The following is an 18,891-nucleotide window of genomic DNA, read 5'->3' on the forward strand; positions in this document are numbered from 1 at the left end:
GGATCCTAAATCCGCCACTGGCCTAAGTTGAACTAGCATTGCGAATGGTCATTTGTACGCAATTGGCCTTGCTACATTAAGATCTTGTACTGCATCATTATTTCTTCATTAAATCTCAGGCGCTATGATTTCTTCAACTAAAATGGTATTGCAAACCATTTTGCTAACTATGTTGTTTGATCAATCTCATACAGTGGTGGTCCTTTGCTTGACTCAAAGGGGCATATGATTGGTATTAACACAGCAATTTTTACACAGACAGGTAAGTTTAATCCCATTTTGTCATGTAAACTGTACTAGCAAAACATGATTAGGTACCTAAATCCATAGATTAATCCTTATGATGAGATGTTGCTAGTAGATGTTTGTTCTTTATATACCTATACATGGTTACACACAGGGATTGGGATTTCGTTTTTTGAAATGTTTCGGTCCCCATCGAAAACACCAAATTTCGTGAAATTTCGGCCAAAATTTGGACAAAAAGTGTATCTTTCGGTGAAGAGAGCGAAATTTCGGGCAAACAGTAATTCGGTCACTGTCGAAAAGACTGATTTCGGCCGAAATTTTGAACACTGGTTACACATACCTCAGCATCTGTGCTCTTTAGTCAAGATCAGTGAAAGGGACATATGTAACAGTAGTCTCACAACTGTTGCTTTCATGGTCTTAACGAGCTGATCGCAAAGTTGAACTACATATATTTCTGTTTCATTTTCTAGATTGCATTGTTCATTGTATTGACTGCTGTTGTGACGACATTGAATGACTTGCATTTTGTAATTTGACGATGGCTTATATCCTAGTCTTCTAGAGGCCAAGAGTTTTATATATGTCGCTATTCTCTTAAAAAAAATGGATTGATATATAATTGTATATTCTGCACATCCTAGCTGCTAACTAGACCATAAATTTGTTTTATTCTGTTTGTATTGACCTGGTAGTGCATATTGCTTAAATCAGATTCTTTAATTTAACTTAAGTTTATGTAGTTTCAATGGTTATTAGGCTGAATGCAACTGTTTCTTCGAGTTGCAGGAACATCTGCAGGTGTTGGTTTTGCCATCCCATCATCAACTGTACTTAAAATCGCTCCTCAACTAATTCAGTTTGGAAAAGTATGTTGCCTGGATACCTTTCAGTCGCATTACCATCTTCATTCTCCAAAGTTTTCTAAACTTGGCCTTGCAATCACCTGTCAGGCTTGCTGTGATGCCATATGTCAAGACAAGCGTGTCTGTCATGCATGAAACATTGTCTTCCATTGAGAGAAATCTATCAATAAACTATTACCATTTAAGATGTTTGCACGCATTTTTTTTATTTCCAATTGTCCCCAGTAAGTACGGTTTGCATAACTGTAGATCAGATGCTTCGAATTTCCATAGCAAGTTGTTTTTCTTTTTTCCCTTTTCTTAAAGCAAGGTATGAGAAGTTATCCATTGTTGGAGACTAAGGTTCGGCTGATCAAGTTCTTTAAACAGTATAATGACCTTTTTTTTTAAGTGACACTGAAATTATTTTGGTCTGAATTTTGCCTAACTAAAAGCCAGTTATCCCTCCCCTCACGCAATCACTTGCACTGCATGTTCTGCTGTGCCTTGAAGGATCTTTTTTTGCAAAAAAAAAATTTTGAAGCATGAGTAAGCAAATTAGGTTGTTTTCTTATTAGATCATTTGTTTTCATTTGTTCATTGTTGAGGCATGTGCTTAGTTTCTTCAATTTGTTTTGGTCTAAGTTATTTTTCATTTCTCTCTTAAGGTCCGCCGTGCTGGCTTGAATCTGGACTTTGCTCCAGACCCAATAGCATATCAGCTTAATGTTCGCAACGGAGCTCTTATCCTGCAGGTAGATTGAATCTGTTGTGGTCTTCTGTTCTGTTGGCCAAACAGGATGCTGTCAATGTTTTATTGCTCTGGTACTCTGCGGTATTCCCTGATCCCATCAGATCTTTCTCTGTAGGTTCCTGGGGGCAGTGCTGCAGCCAAAGCAGGTCTAGCTCCTACCAGCAGGGGTTTTGCTGGCAACATTGTTCTTGGAGATATCATCATTGCAGTGGACGGCAAACCTGTAAGCGCTTATTGACGAAGTTCTGTTCAGTCTCTTTAGCCTTGCGGAGGGCTCTTAGGACGTGGATAGTCTTATGAAACCCTTCTTCTGTTCCTTGTACCGTCATTCACGGAGCAGGTCAAAGGCAAATCTGATCTGCTGAGAGTTCTGGATGACTATGGCGTCGGGGATCAGGTGACCTTGACAGTCCGGCGAGGCGCTGAAACCCTTGAGGTAACGTTGCCTTTAGAAGAGGCAAACATCTGATGCATTCCTGAAGTGGGGGAGATTCCGCATGTCCAAGCTGTCGCGTTAAGTTTGTACCATCGGCCAAGCTGGCCACACTCCCGTTTGAAGCAATTTCCCTAGGGAAGGGTCTATTCAGGGCTCCTTTTCGCCATAGGGGTTCACTGCACATGTATGTACTGTATAAGCTCCACTTCCAGCGCTTGTTTCATGTCGCCACCAGTCTGACGTTTGAGAGCCAACAGCTGAAACATTGTGTGCCGTCTGTTTGCGATCAGTCTGATCTGGTCATCTTGTGGATCGTAATCAAATCGAGGTCTTGTTCTCTCTTTCTCGGTAAGGTGTTTGTGGCAGGCACATCTGCTCGTCGCGCTGGCGAGGGCGCGGCGCGTTTGGCGTTGCCGGGCCTCGCACGCGCGCTGCGGGACGGGGAGTGGCAGGCGAGGACACACGACGGCACGGCGGACGGCGGTGAGCGGCTGATTAGAAATGCTTCGCTTTCCTCTACCCGCGCGCTTTAAGTTAAAACCAGCCAGGGGATTTTACCCAAAGAAAGCGAAAGGTAGGAGGGGAAGGGGAATGTCCCTACGAGCGGCAACAGCGGCGGCGGGGTGCTTTTACCGCGCGGCGTGGCGGGCGGGGCTTCCGGCCTCCGCTTTGGATCTTTGAACGGGCCATGCTTTCGGCCTCGGGCCCACTCAATCCAAGGCGACGAGAAGAACAAGCCGGGAAGAGGAAGAAACATAAAGCGAGCGACAAAGAGGAGCTCGCTCCAGCACAGCGCACTGCACACCACACAGGAGGCGAGGCCATGCTCTGCGCCTCTGCCCCACCTTGGTTTTTTCTGCTTCCTCTCGTCCTCGTCTCTTTGCCGCGCTGTTCTCGCGTGGGCGAGGGCGCTCGGCTTGCTTGATAGGGAAGCTTCCAAAGTACGCGCGGGGCGAAAGCGCCAGTTTGGATTGGATGATCTGCATCCAAACCTAGAAAAACAAAAGTGTAGGTGAGCCCTCCTACTCCTAGTGCTGCTAGTCCTCCAAACCAAGCCGCGCGCTTTGTTTTCCACCTGGCAGAATCTTCCAAAATAGCGTTCAGTGATCCACAATACTACTGCATGCACTAGTGCACTACTAGCTCTTTGCTCTTTCCTTTCCTTTTCTTTTTCTTCGTGGTCACGCCCACTTTCCTTTCCTTTTCTACCACAGTAAGTACAATCGTTAATCCTTCAGTAGTTACAGTACCCGGTAACAATGTCTCATACGGAGTAGTACATCATAATCAATGCACGGACGCTTTTGTTCCTTTGTACCAATCCACGCCACGGGGTTTACATGCAAATGCGCAAGCGAACCTCAAGTATGTGCAAAGAAAAAAGGGCAATGTGTTGCCTTGTTGGGTGTTCATCCCTTTGGGCTTTACGCTTTTGGACCGGCGGAGATCTCCCATTCCTCCCTCACCCATCTCTGTTTCAGATGCGGCCTAGATGAGACGGGAGGGACCCCCTATAACTACAAACGCAAAGGCGCACAAGGCGGGCTGGCATTGTAAAACAGCGGAGATGGTAGCCGGAGCTTCTCATACCAGTACCAGCATTACCATGTCACAAAGCTAAGCTCCGGCAGTAGTGTGTGTCACAGCTAGCAGCAATCTGCTAGCATCGATCGCCCCCCGCTATTGCACAAGGGAGAGGAGAGAATGAGAGTCCTCAGGCTTGCGGTGCTGGCGGTTCTTGTTCTTGCTGCTCTTCTGAGCTCCGGCCCTGTCGAGGTCCGCGGCGTCAGAGTGCCGGCGGCCGTGCTCGCCACCGGCCAGACGGGAACCCGGAGCGCTTCCATGCCGCCCGAGCAACGGACAACGAGGACGCCCGCCGCGGGCGGCAGCCGCGCTGCCGCTGCTAGCGGCGCCAGCGCCAGCCTTGACGCTTCCAAGGAGGGCGCGGCGGGCGGCGGGTCCCCTCCCTCCACGGTGTTCGACCCCGACAGGATGAGCAAGCGCCGGGTCCGGAGAGGCTCCGACCCCATACACAACAAGTGCTGATCGCTTCATCGACGACCCGTGCTGTTGCAGGGCTTCCAAGTGTCAATTCCCTCGGTTTTCTTCGGATTTTTCTCTCCTCGAACCTTCTTTTCTCTCTTTTTTTCCCGGTTAGCTTTTTTTTTTTCCCTCTTTGAGGTTTGAAGAGCTGTTCTACCTACCTTCTAGGGTGCAAACGATTTTGCCGCAGAATGAAATACTTGTACAGAGATGCATGTCAATCGAAGACGAATGGGCACGTTGCTGCCGCAACGAACTCCCGAGTTGAGTATCTTGAGATCCATGTTTTTGTATGTTGTGTTCAACTCGAGTTACTTTGCAAAATGTGTAAGTAGAACGACGTGCAAAAGTGCGGATCTCTGGTGGAGATCGATTCAGAGTGATGGCCGGTCGGCACCGCACCATAGGCAAGCTACAAGCTAGGGAGTACCGACGGCGACGGTCCGGCTAGGCGGCTACTACGTTCACGCACGGCAGCGGCGAGTCGGCGACCGGCGAGGCATGCGGTGGGCCTGGTATGCGTCTAGCCCATAGGCCGTGCCAAACGCTGACGGGCCAGCCACAGGCCACGGGCCATGGAAATATTTCAACCTCCAACCTAGCTACTATCCCGGAAACTTCATATAATTTCTCCACAGGAATCATGCAAGTGCAATTCATGAAAGTGTTGCATATTAACTAAAAAAAATTAAAGTGTTGCATATTTATGCAATCTAAAATCTAAAATTTTTGAAAAACGTATACAATCTAAAATAGCTAGATGAAACAGTAACATAAAACAACGGGAAAGACAAATAAATTTCGGGAAATTTTACTTGATAACACTTCGAACGTGTTTGCATTGGAAAACAGCACAAGTTACCCGCACCAAAAAAAACAGTACAAGTTGCGAGCAACCTCTGTGTTACACCATGGAAGAAAAATGCGAGAAATGACATGTGGGCCAGTGCAGCAGATGCCTTGACATGCGCCGAGTTCGGAGTAGTCTGTACTCTGTAGCGGTAAGCGCAGCCTTCACGGCCATCCATGCTGAGCCTTGGATCACAGGATCAGGCGGCAGCCGTCCGATCTAGGTCAGCTTCCGGCACCCTCCCTTTTATCCGCTCCCTGCCTCATCCCACCAAGTTTATTCGCCCAGGGTTTTAGCCGCCGCCGCCGCCGCTTCCCGAGCAGAGAGAGAGAGAGAGAGAGAGGTCGACGCCATGGTGCAGCGGCTCACGTACCGGAAGCGGCACAGCTACGCCACCAAGTCCAACCAGACCAGGGTCGTCAAGACCCCAGGTGAGATCCACCTCCGCACGGCCTGATTTCCCCTGATGACGGCGATTTGAGTTCTTCCGCTGTTCGGCGTTCTAATTGCCACGCGATTGCTGCAGGAGGGAGGCTTGTGTACCAGTACACCAAGAAGCGGGCGAGCGGGCCCAAGTGCCCGGTCACCGGCAAGAAGATCCAGGGGGTAAGCCACCGCACGCCTTTTCAGATTGGGAACCGTAGAACAATCTTGCTGTCGATCCTGCTGCGATAGTGTGGCTTTAGCTTAGTGTACCAGCTATCTGGGATTGGATTAGTCTCTGGACATAATGCCTGTGCCTGTGCAGCAGTTCTGTTTCACTGAATGATAGATTGGACCTGTTGTTTACATGAATGCATTGCCCTTTTTGCGTATTTCAGTGGTGTCCGGGGGTTCAATTTGTATTAATTGCAACAGTGGTAGACATGGTCGGTCAATGCAAATCAAATTGGTTATACAAACAAAGGAGTTGTGCTAGTTATGGTCTTTAAATCGTTTGTTGATAAGGTTTCTTGGTAAATGAACAAAGATAATCCACAGCATCAGATTATAGGGAAGTAGGCCCTGTGGCTTTGTTGCAAGCCTTCATGAACTGTAATATGTACCTGTATGTCAGATACTAGTTCGTTTGTTCAACTCATAGAAGCTTCCAAAGTGATTCAAATCATGCATTGTTATGACATATTGACTTAATGATTTGCTGATTCCTCATGTCTATCTGTCACTGGCACAATAATAGGCTGCTAACTGATTTATATATTGTGGGAAATATATTCTTAGACCAGTACAGCTTGTAGTCGCAGTTTTGCAGAAGCTAACTTGCTTCTGTAATAATAATGTACTGCAAGGAATACTTTCCTTGATGGTGCAAATTTGTTTCATGCTGTATGTTGTGTTGAGTTTGTTCATGTAAGCTATAACAATGTTCTGATGTCTTGTAGATACCTCACCTGAGGCCTGCTGAGTACAAGAGATCCAGATTATCCAGGAACAGGAGGACCGTGAACCGTCCTTATGGTGGTGTTCTGTCTGGTCAGGCTGTTAGGGAAAGGTTAGTACGGTTTCATAGTTTCACCTGTTGATGCTGACTAGCATAGTGGACAGTAGTATTATGAATCTTCTATCCATTTCATCTACTGACATTCATGTATTACAGAATCATACATGCTTTCCTTTTAGTAGTATTACGTGTCTTTTGTCTATTTCATCTACTGACATTCATGTATCATAGGATCATCCGTGCTTTCCTTGTTGAGGAGCAAAAGATCGTGAAGAAGGTTCTTAAGATCCAAAAGACCAAGGAGAAGACGACTTCAAAATGAGACGGCAAAATCTTTCTATACCCATGAGAACTTTTTGGAGGACGGTGGTGATCAATGCTTAGTCAAAAATCCTTATCGGTATGCTAGGCTGGTGGTTTCTGAATCTAGCTAGAGATTGTGATCAATTTTCCATGTTGTCGGGATGGAAGTCTAGACATCTTCTCCCATGTTCTGATCCTTGTGGTTGGCTACTAGTTATATATCAACAGATTTTCAGTGCTTTCTGAGCATTATTTGTGCCCCTCTGTTCTTGAAAAAGAATGTTCTACATATGTTGCATGTCGGTTGGTGTGCTTTTCGGGTTGGTCTATTCGTGAAATGCACCTTGAGCAACGTGGTGTTTGGATTCCTCAGTTAGGGCACACCAGATGAAGAATTTTGAGAGACACAGGGATGACTTTATTGGTTAGTATGAGTGATTGTAAAATCTTTTATGCCGTCTTGCTGTCGATGGGCTGAACGGTTTATTTAGGATAATTGTTTTCAATTTGGAACTTCGTAGTGCCACATTTCCAATTGCAGCAGGTTAACAACATCAATGACAAACCAAATACTCACTGCAGCAGTGCAGCAAGCATTAGCATCTATAGTAAATTCCAAGCTCTCAATGTTGGCATTCACTGCAGCGACCACAAACAAGGGTTGCAGACAGACTAACAAGCAAGATAAGCGGACTTCGCTCGACACAGTTCGCTATGATGTATTCTGTTTGCATATATGAGTTAATACGTGTCCTATTTTGTACGCGTAGGCTACGTTGGGTTGCCTCCAATGGGCAACAAGACATAAAACTGCTGGAAGGAAATGTAAACAAGAAAAAAATAATAACATTACGTGCCGTGCTGTTGCCGAGCATTCGTTCGTCAGTCCATTAGCCCAAGACTTCTCATCTGCTCGGTCTGCTCGTCGTCAGTTGTTGCCTTTGCCGCACCTCAGTTGGTTTACCCCCCTGCTTCTTCAGTTAGTTTAGCAGCTTCCTTTTCAGTTAGTTTATTGAGATCTTCGCTTGTACCTCCCGTGCTCTGCTCAGATATCTGCAGATCTCGCTGGTGCAGTAGGCGGGCATGAACATGAAGCTCTTCTGGGCGTCAAGCTTCGCTGCTCCTCGCAGGGTTTTGTTCCAAACATCGACAGCAACCACCAGCTCCAACTTTTCCTCACCCTTGTATTCGGTCCTAGAGAGCAAGTAGACAGTATCGTCGTCCATGCTTACGGTGGGGTACGCCACCGGAACTTCCGGCAACGTTGCCCTGCCACTCAGCTTAGAAAGCAGCAGGTCCCCGGAGGCGTCCACGGCGACGTCTTTCGCTTCGACTTCGCACTCACTCCGCCAGTCCGTCCACGAACCGCCCGGTAATGCCGCCATGCTCCACGTCGTGGCCTTCCAGCTACCAGGGATGACCTCGGAGCGCCTCGATCCTACGCGCACCCATTCCAAGTAGGAGTCAGGCATGGTCTTGATCACTGTTCGTGGCCGGGTTTCCATCTCGACGTACTTGATGGAGCCCCTGTTGCGGCTGACGGCGACGTCCCGGATATAGCCGGGGTCACGGTCCTCGAGGAGGTGGCTCAGCAAAGTAGCTTGATGCAGTCTCACCGTGAGCTTCATGACTCATCAAGAGTTGATACCTGTGTCCAATCCAGTTTCATCTCTTGTTAAATTTGTTACCACTAAAGAAAGCATCCTAATTAACAAGGTTGAAACTTTCATTGGGTGCCTTAGAGGACAATAGTCAATACAAAACTGAATCGTACGGTTACAACGAACTGTGAAGATATTAACTGAAAGACTCAATTTCATGTAACTGCACATTTCATTTTCTTATGACTTAGAATATCGCAAGAATATTCTTTTAAGAACTACTTTCCACTAAGTTACACTTCTATCGGTGTTTTAAATTCAAAGTTTGGAACATCCAACAATCACCTGCTCACTTGTTCCTCCTTTGTACTCCCTCCGTCCCAAATTACTATTCATTTTGATTTTTTTAGGTATACAGTTTTTGCTACGCATTCCATCCCAAATTACTACTTTTTAAGGTACAGTTTGAAGTCGTATAGCATGGAGAAGACAAGGGAGTACATTTTGTCCATCCATCTTACCGAGTCCTTCCGTTCTATTTCTGCACCTGATAGGAGCTAGATGCTGATGAGTGTAGTCCTGCTAATGCAGCTGTTTCCATCTCAAAGATAATGGAGTGCGATCGAAAAAAAGTTCCATTTTCAACAGCAAAAACTAAAAAGCATTTGTCAAGAATGGGATTCGAACCCATGCCCTTTCGGACCAGTACCTGAAACTGGCGCCTTAGACCAACTCGGCCATCTTGACCTTTGTGACATCTTTTCCATTAAATATTTAATAACAAATAAAAGGACGAGGAAGACCTCCCAAAATTGCAAGAAGCCAAGAACCCGTCCCGACTCTCGACCCACATCCCCGAAAGGCCGAAAGTACGAGGGTCCCGACCCAAGGGCTAAACCCACTGCCGGACCAAAATGGCGGCTCTCCTAAACCCTACGTCCCGGCGACTCGCCGCCGCTGCCTACCGCCGGATTTCGGCGCCGGCGGCAGCGGAGCCTCTCGTGTCTCACCGGATCTCCCAAGGTTTGCCCCCTTGCCCATCCCTTTCTCATGCAGCTGGAAGACAATGCGTGCGTCTTCCGATGTGGTGCTTTAGAAATCCCCCTTTGCATTCCTCCTCCTTTTTTTTCTTTTTTCTTTTTTTGCAACCAAGAGTTGGTGGTCGCAGCTCATACACGGTCTAGTATTTATTGTTCGGGAATGTTCTAAATATTAGATTTTGTGGGATCCCTTCAATTTTGTCGTGTCTGGTACTCTTGCTTCAGAAATGATTTACTAATTACAACCCGAGATGCTCCCCTGAATTTGAAAGAAAATACTGACTGTGCCCCTGCTGAAACCTTGGACAGAAAGATACAGTTCCAGTCCAGTGGATGTGAGTGGCGGGTTCAGCGAGATGCTTGACGGTACGCAGAGGTACTATGTGCTTGGAGGCAAAGGTGGTGTTGGGAGAACTAGCATGGCCGCGTCACTTGCTGTGAAGTTTGCCAAGCATGGCGAACCGACACTCATCGTGTCTACAGACCTAACACGATCACTGTGTGCTTCATTTGAACAAGTATCTCTGAACGCCTATGTTGTGTACATGCTGCTTGAATTGAGTTTTTTAGTATCTATGTTGAGTGTCTTGCTTATGCTGTTTATAGGACTGGGACGTGAGTGATGGCAAATCTGTACGTATTGATGGATTTGACTCTCTTTATGCAACTGAGGTATGGGAAGTTATGCTAGAATTTTTGCCATTGTACTTTGTATATTCTCTGCGCTTCCGTGATTAAGCAGGTGCTGTCCAGTTGGAAAATAAACACCTTGGATTGTGTTTGGTGGTAACCCATTCGTTCGTTCTTTTAGCTCACTGGCGAACTAGCCATTCTCTGGAGTTTCAATCTTAATACTGATATTTTAGCATTAAATCTAATAAATCTAACTGCATTGATTTTTTCTTCCTGGAATGGAGTGTGCGCGAGTTGTCTATTTCAAGAATAGGTTGGATCTATCTGGCTGCACTTTCTAATAGTTTTTAGTTCTTTGGTGCATGATCTTGACGAATTACTTCTGAATAACCTAAGAGATCTAGCATTTCACGGCTCATTTCTGTAAATCAAATGCTTGGTTTTGTTTTTATGCCCAAAGATAATCCAAAACGTTCCACTCCCAGCTGGATGGCACCCATGGGGTGATGATGCATTTTCTGGCATCACTGGTCTCTTTCCTGTCATGCTAGTTTGGCTTTGACTATCTGTTATATTGGTTGGAACACATTCTTTTACAGATTGGCTGTGTGAAGATAGAGGGGGAAACAAGTTTTGGATCTTTCATCAACAATGTACTTGGAAGGATGTGGCTTGCATCTGCTAATCCGGTATAAACTTCACAGAAAATGTGCATTTTCCTTCTCCATTTCGTTTTAATGGCCCTCCAATATATTGTTGACCACATCACGGGATGAATGTGACCATAAAGGTTCAAGCTATAGTTCTTTGCTGGCTAAGTGTGTATTGATTGCTGCACTGATATTCTCTTTTTTTGGTATTGTGCCCTGAGGTGAATTTGGAATGCTTGAACTTTTCTAGGGGCTATTAGGTTCGTATGCTTGTTTTTGTTCTTTAGCATGTATCATTGGATCAGTTCTTCAGCATTGTAGTTTAGTGATCTGTTGATCCCAGATAGCACTTACACTTTTGGTTCTCTGCTGTCTAGTTCCGTGGAGATTGCCAAAAACTAAACCTTTGTTCGCTACTTTGCTGTTGCTCGAGAAGAGAAGTTTTATTTCTTTTAATTCCTTGCTCAGATCATATTACTTATGCATACATTTGTCTTAATTTCTTGCAAAGTTTACGCTCAATGAGATGCTGAATAGAATCCCCCCTGGACTTGAAGAAGCATATGCACTATCAGAGGTATCAATCAAAATTTACATGATTTATTATTTGCTGATGCACTTTCCAAAATTACTCATCGCTTGATGTGTATCCTTTGCAGCTGATAAAATCAATTGAACTGCAAGGTACCGATAAATTTAGGCGTATAGTGCTGGATGCTCCGTCCACTGTTTGTCCCCTTCTCACCACAATATTTTCAATCAGACTATACTTTTTATCTTTTTTTTTTCCATCCACTGACAATTATTTGGCTACAAATTTATTGCACAGGGACATACACTTAAGCTTCTGTCAGCTAATAATTGGATTGAAAAGTTGCAAGATATGCTCATTAAGGTGAGGTTTAATGTAACTAGTGATTTTATCTGTTACAACTGAATGCTACCTCCATGAAACTCATATATGTCTGTTTGTCTGTAAACTGTTATACCAAACTGTTTTTCTGGGTTTCCCTGTTTTGAGTCGTTTGTACTCTGTTGGATTACGGAGTAAATGTGTTTAGTTCCATTTCACCAATCCCTATTTAGACATGCTGTTGTGAAATAGAAGACGGTAAATTCAACGCAGCATGCAATCACAAAGTCAAAAATCACAATATAATTGACTTGCCTCAATGTGGCATAACTGTATACTGCAGTACACTTTTGTTGCAAATGCATGTTGGTGGTATTGAATTGTTAAAGAAGAGAAGTGGTACAAATAGAGTGTACTAAGCTTCAAGGCTACAAGTATAACAGAACTTCTACAAGCTTGGAAAATTGGAAAAATTTCTGGCAACATTCTTCCCTTTGAGTTTTTCGTGGACCTGGAATCAGTCTTTTTGTTATGCAAATGTGTAATGCATGTTACTGCACATTGTAATTTCAGGGTGTAAATGCCGCTTCATTCGTGCCAGCCTTAAAGTTGTCTCCTGAGAACGGGCAATTAATTGTAAGTGTGCAATAGTTCCCAGTTGATTCATATTAATGTGGGTTGAAAAGCAAACTACAAGTTTATCATCTTGTTTCAAGTCTTCCAGGCTAGAGGAACTAAGGCAGCAGACTGCCAGAGTGCGTGAGCTTTTGTTTGATCCACGAGCAACAGAATTCATCATTGTCACAATTCCAACGGTAAAAGCTACCACCATTTTTGCAATTGCGGCAACAGCTATTTTTTTTTAATTTTGAAAGACCAACAGCTATTTGTTTTTAACTGTAGTTATACCCTGTTGACATCTGGAGTCATGTTTACTCTTGTATGTGTGGGCTACCATGAACAATATCATTATGTTGTTGGGTACATTCAGTCTGATTCAAAAGAAAGAAAAAAGTCTGTCGACATGAGATCATGAAATACATACAAGGCTGGCTGCAACGAGGAGTCAGCTTATTCTTACTTGTGGGCCCTTGTTTCCCCAGATGATGGCAGTTGACGAGTCATCAAGATTCCACGCGTCCTTAAAGAAGGTTAGGGCGCACACAAGAAGGCTCGTCGTAAATCAAGTGCTACAACCATCTGCATCCGACTGCAGATTCTGCGCTGCAAAACGGAGGGTAAGCAAACTTCTGCCATTCTTGCAACTCGCAACATGTCCCGTGGCTTCTAGCACTTGATCCGGAGAGGAGAAGCCCATGCACCACAAGTTTACTGCTTTTGGATGGCTATTTAGCGTGCCATATATTTGTCAAAGGCTTGTTCCCGAATGGCACATCGGTTGTACTAGCTTTCAGTGTCTGAGTGGAAACTTGACAATTTCAGGAACAAGCACGCGCCTTCAGTGCTATAAGGGAGGACCGTGAACTTGGCGGCCTGAAGCTGATCCAGGCACCGCTCCTTGATGTGGAGGTGAAAGGCGTCCCTGCACTCCGGTTCCTGAGCGATTCAGTGTGGAAATAGAGAAGCTTTTTTTTGGTCGGCATTTTTCCTTTCGAATTTCATCCTATTGGTATCTACTGTCGCCGAGTAGTCACTGCAAGAGGGTGGTTAATCCTGGGCGTCAGAGAAGATAAGCGCACGAGGATCTCATTCTGTTCAGGTCGTAGAGCTGCAGACGCTTGCTCACCAGCGGAGAACCCTGGCTTAACACGTTTGTTTTACCAGTGTGTGTTGTCTGAAATGTGAAGGGATAAGCTGGAACGGCTCAGCGGTGCGTCTTTTTTCTGCCAGTTCTCATGTGCTCCGATTCTAAAGAAGTCCAGACGCAAGTCCATTTTATGCAGGGTCAACACGTACCAGTTTTGTACCGTGGATCAACTGCGACTCTCCGACCAATTTCACTTCACTGCGCTGTCCTATATATCGCACTTGGTGTTGCACCATCACGCATGTCTGTTGTCAAGGACCAAGGTTGAAGCAAAATTTCCCTTGGTCCGTTGGTACTGTCAACCTCTGCATCGTCGTGACTTGTAGGCTGTAGCTAGCGAAGTGTAAGTGCAGAAAACGCTAGGGTCTTGATCCTACGATGAATCGAGTTGGCTTTTACTTCCCCGCACACGGCACGGCCGTTCGTATCCGGCTGGATCGCCCGTCGAGCGCGAAACCCGGAGCGCACGCGGCGCGGATCGGCAGCGATGGCCACCGGCGCGGTTGCGGTGGCAGCGGCCGCGCGCGCGGCCAGGGGCGCAAGGACGGTGCGACCCCGGGCGGGGGTGGGGGGGGGGGGGGGGGGGGGGGCGGGCTACCTGTAATGCTGCTATCTGTGGCATCTGGCGATGGCGCGATGCCACCGATCTAATCGGAGCACGAGCACCCCCAGTAGTCGGAATCAATCGGTTCTCAGCCTGTCGGACCACGTGGAGAAATGCATGGTGGCCTTGAACCGGCCTGTGAGCGGAACCGACAGCAAGATCCTGCCCGGTGACGATCATTCGACGAACGTCTGCATTTCTCCACGTGCGCGCTCTCGATGCATCTCGTCCATACACTACAATGAAACTGGTAGTTGATTAGTGCTAGTTCAAGCCTTTAACGCATCGTACTACTATGTGATTACTCTACAGTGAGGTGAGGTGAAGGAATTTATGGTAATAAGGTGCGTGCGTGCACTAATTGAAGGCCCTGACATTTACGTCTTGCGAGATCCTTCCGACTACACTTTGTGGTGTGAACATGGTGTTCGCGCAGTTGTACTACGTGTATCGGAATGGTATGTGGTGGACAAAGCACGTACTACCGAGTGGAGACGCGGGGAGAGGGTCCGGCGGTACAAGTATTTTATAGCGTAGCGTGGAGTGCATAGAGAGGAGCAGACTGCTACTGGGAGGGTATGGGCAAATCCACTCTTGTTAACACCTAAATCCAAATTATTATTCTCCACTCGTTATCCTCCCAAATCCCACCCATATCCAATGGATAATTAACTTTGTGCTACGTACATATACATATCCAATTAATTAATTATACCCTTCTAATTTCTAACGGGTATATAATTTTCTACCCATATAAAGTGGCTGTGGATTTTGGGAGAGGGTATGGATACCTAGTGGCAAGCCTAGTGGAGAGTTAGAAATATTTAGAACTTTAGCCTTAGTATTACCAGCAATTCCAATGCCTTTCTTATTTATTATGTGCCGAAGGATATGGGGTTATAATGTTATATTGTCACAATGTATTTCCATGATTATCATAATACATGTTTAGATTCTTAATAAAGCCCAATTCCACCGATTTTCAAAGCCTAACAAGCATGTCTTTTTTCCTTTGCTCCATGCATGTGGACCGACCTAATTCCAACGTGTCGTGGCATGGCCATGCAAGTAAACAATTAGGTGTCCGGGAGTAAAGGGGGGAAGATGGAACATGCTCTGCAAGAGCTAGCCTAGCTTCTATGCTTTTGCATCAAACTTTATCGTTGTCAACTGCTCGGCATACAACAAGTTCAGGTGATAGAGAACAGAGATCAAACACGCGGTGGCCGGCAGGCAGTTGGACAAAAACGCCGGGGCTTTGCCGGGGGACGCCGATGTATGGCACCGGGAGCCTTGTGTGCAGACATGCCAGAGAGCTAGACGCGGCGGCGCCAAATGTAAAGCAAAGTTTCCTTTCGCCGCGGTGGCGGGGCCGGGCATCTCGCCGTTGTCCTGTTGCAGACGCCGACCCATCGACCGGCCACCACTTGCCTGCCAATCAAGCGGCGGCGGGGTCAATCGAAAAGGAAAGCGAGTGACACGCAACTGTTTCCTGAAACGCGTGGTCACTGGTTAGTATGAGCTGAGATGAGTTGTATGTAACTGGAGATGGTTTAACTCTGGAGTACTTCCTCTGGGCCATGACCGTGGCAGGCAACGCTGTCGCTGGAGGGCCCCTAGCTTGTTGAGTGCTTGGGCTGACGATGCAGCGCCGCACGATTTTTCCTCGGATCCGGTCACAGTTATATAATTGCATCACCTGCTAATAGCTCATAAGTTGATGTGGGTTTCATCTGTAAAACAGCTTTAAAAATCATGTTGTGAGAAAGTTGCATCGAAAAACGAGCGAGATTATATAGCTTTCACTCCATGCCAGTTTCATTGCAATATTTACCTAATAAAAAATTGATTCAGTTAGCTTCTTAGCTCTAAACTAAACCATTGTTGGAGATGCTCTTATATAACCGTGGATTCTGTTCGCAATATAATGTAATATTTTGATTAGCAATATCCATAAAAAGATATTATATATCTTCAATAAAAAAAGTTCTATATGATGAAAATATTTTTAATAATGAATATAGTAATATGAATATTGGTTGCCAATCTAAATAAATGTTGGATATTGATGGTTGAACTTAAAGTGTCCAACGTTAAAGATCAAGCATAAACAAAATAAAGGAATGGCTAGTTATGTGATAGATTTAGGGGCGAAAAATTTATTGAATCGGGAGCCTTAGATCAAGATCGGGCATCCTCTCATATAAAATTCTTAAATCCTAACATGTCTCGTACCTCTCTGAACTTTGCCGCTAATCTCCTATACGCGTTGCGATTGCAAATTTGAAAAATTATCACCGCTAAATACTTTGTAAAATAATACATATTGTTTTATTTTAAAATGTAGATTGTTTTAGCTTTATTTAAGTCAAACTTATCTAATTTTGATCAAATTCATAGCAAAATATACAAGAAAATATGTTACGATAGTGCGTTGTATTTAGTATTTAATGTATATTAATATATTTTTTATAAATTTAGTTAAAATTTGAGAGATTTGATTTTGGATAAAAACTAAAACGACCAGACAGAAAGTACTTAGGCCGGGTTTGGTTCACTGACTTAAATTTAAGCACCCGTCACATCGAATGTTTAGATACTAATTAGGAGTATTAAATGTAGACTATTTACAAAACTGATTACATAAGTGGAGGCTATTAAGCCTAATTAGTCCATGATTTGACAATGTGTTGCTACAGTAAACATCTGCTAATGATGGATTAATTAGGCTTAATAGATTCGTCTCGCCGTTTAGCCTCAACTTATGTAATGGGTTTTGTAAATAGTCTACGTTTAATACCCCTAATTAGTATTTAAACATTCGATATGACACATGCTAAAACTAAGCAAGGAACCAAACGCCACCTTATACGGTTACCAGCGCGCTTTTGTGCTCCCCACCTACTGCTTCATGGGCTATATAAGCAAGTACCCACGGGACAGAGAGGGTCGCGGGCGGACCAATTTCGGTGCGTACAAAAGGTACGCCATGGCGGTTGTTAAATCGATCTGTCCGCCAGAATGCGTCGTGCCGGTGGGCTATGACGAGCCGCTCCTCGGGCGCTACGAGGCCGCGCGGCCGGAGAAGAAGGCGGCTGCCGACGACGACGGCGACGGCAACGCCAGCTTCGTGCAGACTTGCCTCAACGGCCTCAATGTCTTGTCAGGTGTGCCATGTTTTCTGCTTGCAGCTAGCTAGGGCTGTTTCTCGATTCGTACCATGCCTTTGATCTGACGTGACGGCGCGCGCACCGTTGCCGATCAGGGGTTGGGCTGCTGTCGGTGCCCTACGCGCTCTCGGAGGGCGGCTGGCTGAGCCTGGCGCTGCTGGCCGCCGTGGCCGCCATCTGCTGGCACACCGGCCTCCTCCTCCAGCGCTGCATGGCCGCCGACCCGGCCCTCCGGACCTACCCGGACATCGGCGAGCGCGCCTTCGGCCGTGGCGGCCGCCTCCTCGTCTCGGCCTTCATGTACGCCGAGCTCTACCTCGTCGCCATCGGCTTCCTCATCCTCGACGGCGACAACCTCGACAAGCTCTTCCCGGGCGCCAGCGTCAGCCTGGGCCCCGCGACGCTCGCCGGGAAGCAGCTGTTCGTCGTGCTCGTCGCGCTCGTGGTCGCGCCCACCACGTGGCTGCGCAGCCTCGGCGTGCTCTCCTACTTCTCCGCGACGGGCGTGTTCGCGTCGCTCCTCATCGTCCTCAGCGTGCTCTGGGCCGCCGCCTTCGACGGCGTCGGGTTCTCCGCGCCGGGCACGGTGGCGCTGCGGCCCACGGGGCTCCCCACGGCTCTCGGGCTCTACACCTTCTGCTACGGCGGCCACGCCGTGTTCCCGACGCTCTACACCTCCATGAAGGAAAAGCATCGGTTCCCAAAGGTATGACCAATGGCGACGCGTACATGTTCATGCGGGCCTGTCACAATTACAACGACAATGAAGAATTCACTGGTCAACAATGTTTGGAATCTTATGACAAGCAGATGCTTGCGATATGCTTCGTGCTGTGCACGGTCAACTACGGGTCGATGGCCGTGCTCGGGTACCTCATGTACGGCGACGGCGTGGCGTCCCAGGTGACGCTGAACCTCCCCGCGGCGCGGCTGAGCTCCAAGATCGCCATCTTCACCACGCTGATCAACCCGCTGTCCAAGTACGCGCTGATGGTGACGCCGATCGCGACGGCCGTCGAGGGGAGGATCCGCGGCGCCGCCGGCTGCGGCGGCTCGGGCCCGGCTGTGTCGGTGGCGGTGAGGACGCTGCTGGTGCTCAGCATGGTGGCCGTGGCGCTGGCGGTGCCCTTCTTCGCGTACCTGATGGCGCTCGTGGGGTCGCTGCTCAACGTGGGCGCGTGCATGCTGCTGCCCTGCGTCTGCTACGTCAGGGTGTTCGGGCCGCCGCGGCGCGCCGCGGAGGCCGCGGCGATCGTCGCGATCCTGGCGCTGGGTTCGCTGGTGGTGATCACCGGGACCTACTCGTCGGTGGTGCAGATTACCCGCGAGCTGTTCTGACAATTTTGTTGCTGCGCGCGGCGGCAGTCGTACGAAAGAAATTGAGCTTAGGAAGGCAGATTAGGTGCACAAAGAAAATACACGCATGTTCGAAATCCGATTCGTTACGATTGCGAACTGATGTGCACTAGCGTCTGTTCTATGCGTATGCGCATGTGACGGCATGTGTATTCCATCCGTCCTAAAATAAATATATTTGTAAATAACGATTTTGTCTCAACAAGATTTGGTAAATATACAGGTGTCACAACGTGAGAGGAGGGAGTGGATGGCATGCTAAACAAGTTTCAAATTGTAATGATCTTTCCTTTTA

At 46.8% G+C, this 18,891-nt stretch overlaps 4 protein-coding genes and 1 non-coding gene across 6 annotated transcripts in view; 4 read left to right on the plus strand and 1 right to left on the minus strand.

Moving 5' to 3' along the window:
- Positions 1-2,628, plus strand: part of LOC101776012 (protease Do-like 8, chloroplastic) — a 6,771-nt gene extending 4,143 nt beyond the window's left edge. The window contains exons 9-13 of the mRNA XM_004975794.2: positions 195-262; positions 1,039-1,118; positions 1,763-1,849; positions 1,964-2,071; positions 2,189-2,628. Of these exons, the coding sequence (XP_004975851.1) occupies positions 195-262; positions 1,039-1,118; positions 1,763-1,849; positions 1,964-2,071; positions 2,189-2,317 (472 nt within the window). The 3' untranslated portion in view covers positions 2,318-2,628. The remainder of the gene's footprint in view (positions 1-194; positions 263-1,038; positions 1,119-1,762; positions 1,850-1,963; positions 2,072-2,188) is intronic.
- A 2,817-nt stretch (positions 2,629-5,445) lies between these two features.
- On the plus strand, positions 5,446-7,219 carry LOC101776413 (60S ribosomal protein L34). The gene is made up of 4 exons (XM_004975795.2): positions 5,446-5,608; positions 5,704-5,783; positions 6,560-6,669; positions 6,850-7,219. The coding sequence occupies exons 1-4, from the start codon at positions 5,530-5,532 to the stop codon at positions 6,938-6,940; spliced, it is 360 nt and encodes a 119-aa protein (XP_004975852.1). The 5' UTR covers positions 5,446-5,529; the 3' UTR covers positions 6,941-7,219.
- A 1,969-nt stretch (positions 7,220-9,188) lies between these two features.
- On the minus strand, positions 9,189-9,269 carry TRNAL-CAG. The gene has a single exon. It is a non-coding gene; the product is annotated as a tRNA-Leu (tRNA).
- Positions 9,270-9,383: 114 nt separating this feature from the next.
- Positions 9,384-13,552, plus strand: LOC101776811 (ATPase ASNA1 homolog 2). 2 transcript variants are annotated; one of them, XM_004975796.3, is made up of 11 exons: positions 9,384-9,545; positions 9,872-10,080; positions 10,169-10,234; positions 10,795-10,884; positions 11,357-11,422; positions 11,505-11,573; positions 11,675-11,740; positions 12,272-12,334; positions 12,415-12,513; positions 12,802-12,936; positions 13,142-13,552. In XM_004975796.3, the coding sequence occupies exons 1-11, from the start codon at positions 9,437-9,439 to the stop codon at positions 13,277-13,279; spliced, it is 1,110 nt and encodes a 369-aa protein (XP_004975853.1). In that variant the 5' UTR covers positions 9,384-9,436; the 3' UTR covers positions 13,280-13,552. The 2 variants fall into 2 exon arrangements, with proteins under 2 accessions (XP_004975853.1, XP_022683878.1); XM_022828143.1 differs by lacking the exons at positions 12,802-12,936; positions 13,142-13,552 and adding an exon at positions 12,602-12,794.
- Positions 13,553-17,036: 3,484 nt separating this feature from the next.
- LOC101762655 (amino acid transporter AVT1I) lies at positions 17,037-18,784 on the plus strand. The gene is made up of 3 exons (XM_004977994.2): positions 17,037-17,237; positions 17,336-17,946; positions 18,051-18,784. Exons 1-3 carry the CDS (start codon positions 17,060-17,062, stop codon positions 18,576-18,578), a joined length of 1,317 nt encoding a protein of 438 aa, XP_004978051.1. The 5' UTR covers positions 17,037-17,059; the 3' UTR covers positions 18,579-18,784.
- Positions 18,785-18,891: the final 107 nt, after the last annotated feature.

Source organism: Setaria italica, chromosome VII, assembly GCF_000263155.2.
Source record: "Setaria italica strain Yugu1 chromosome VII, Setaria_italica_v2.0, whole genome shotgun sequence".
Lineage (NCBI taxonomy): Eukaryota > Viridiplantae > Streptophyta > Magnoliopsida > Poales > Poaceae > Setaria > Setaria italica.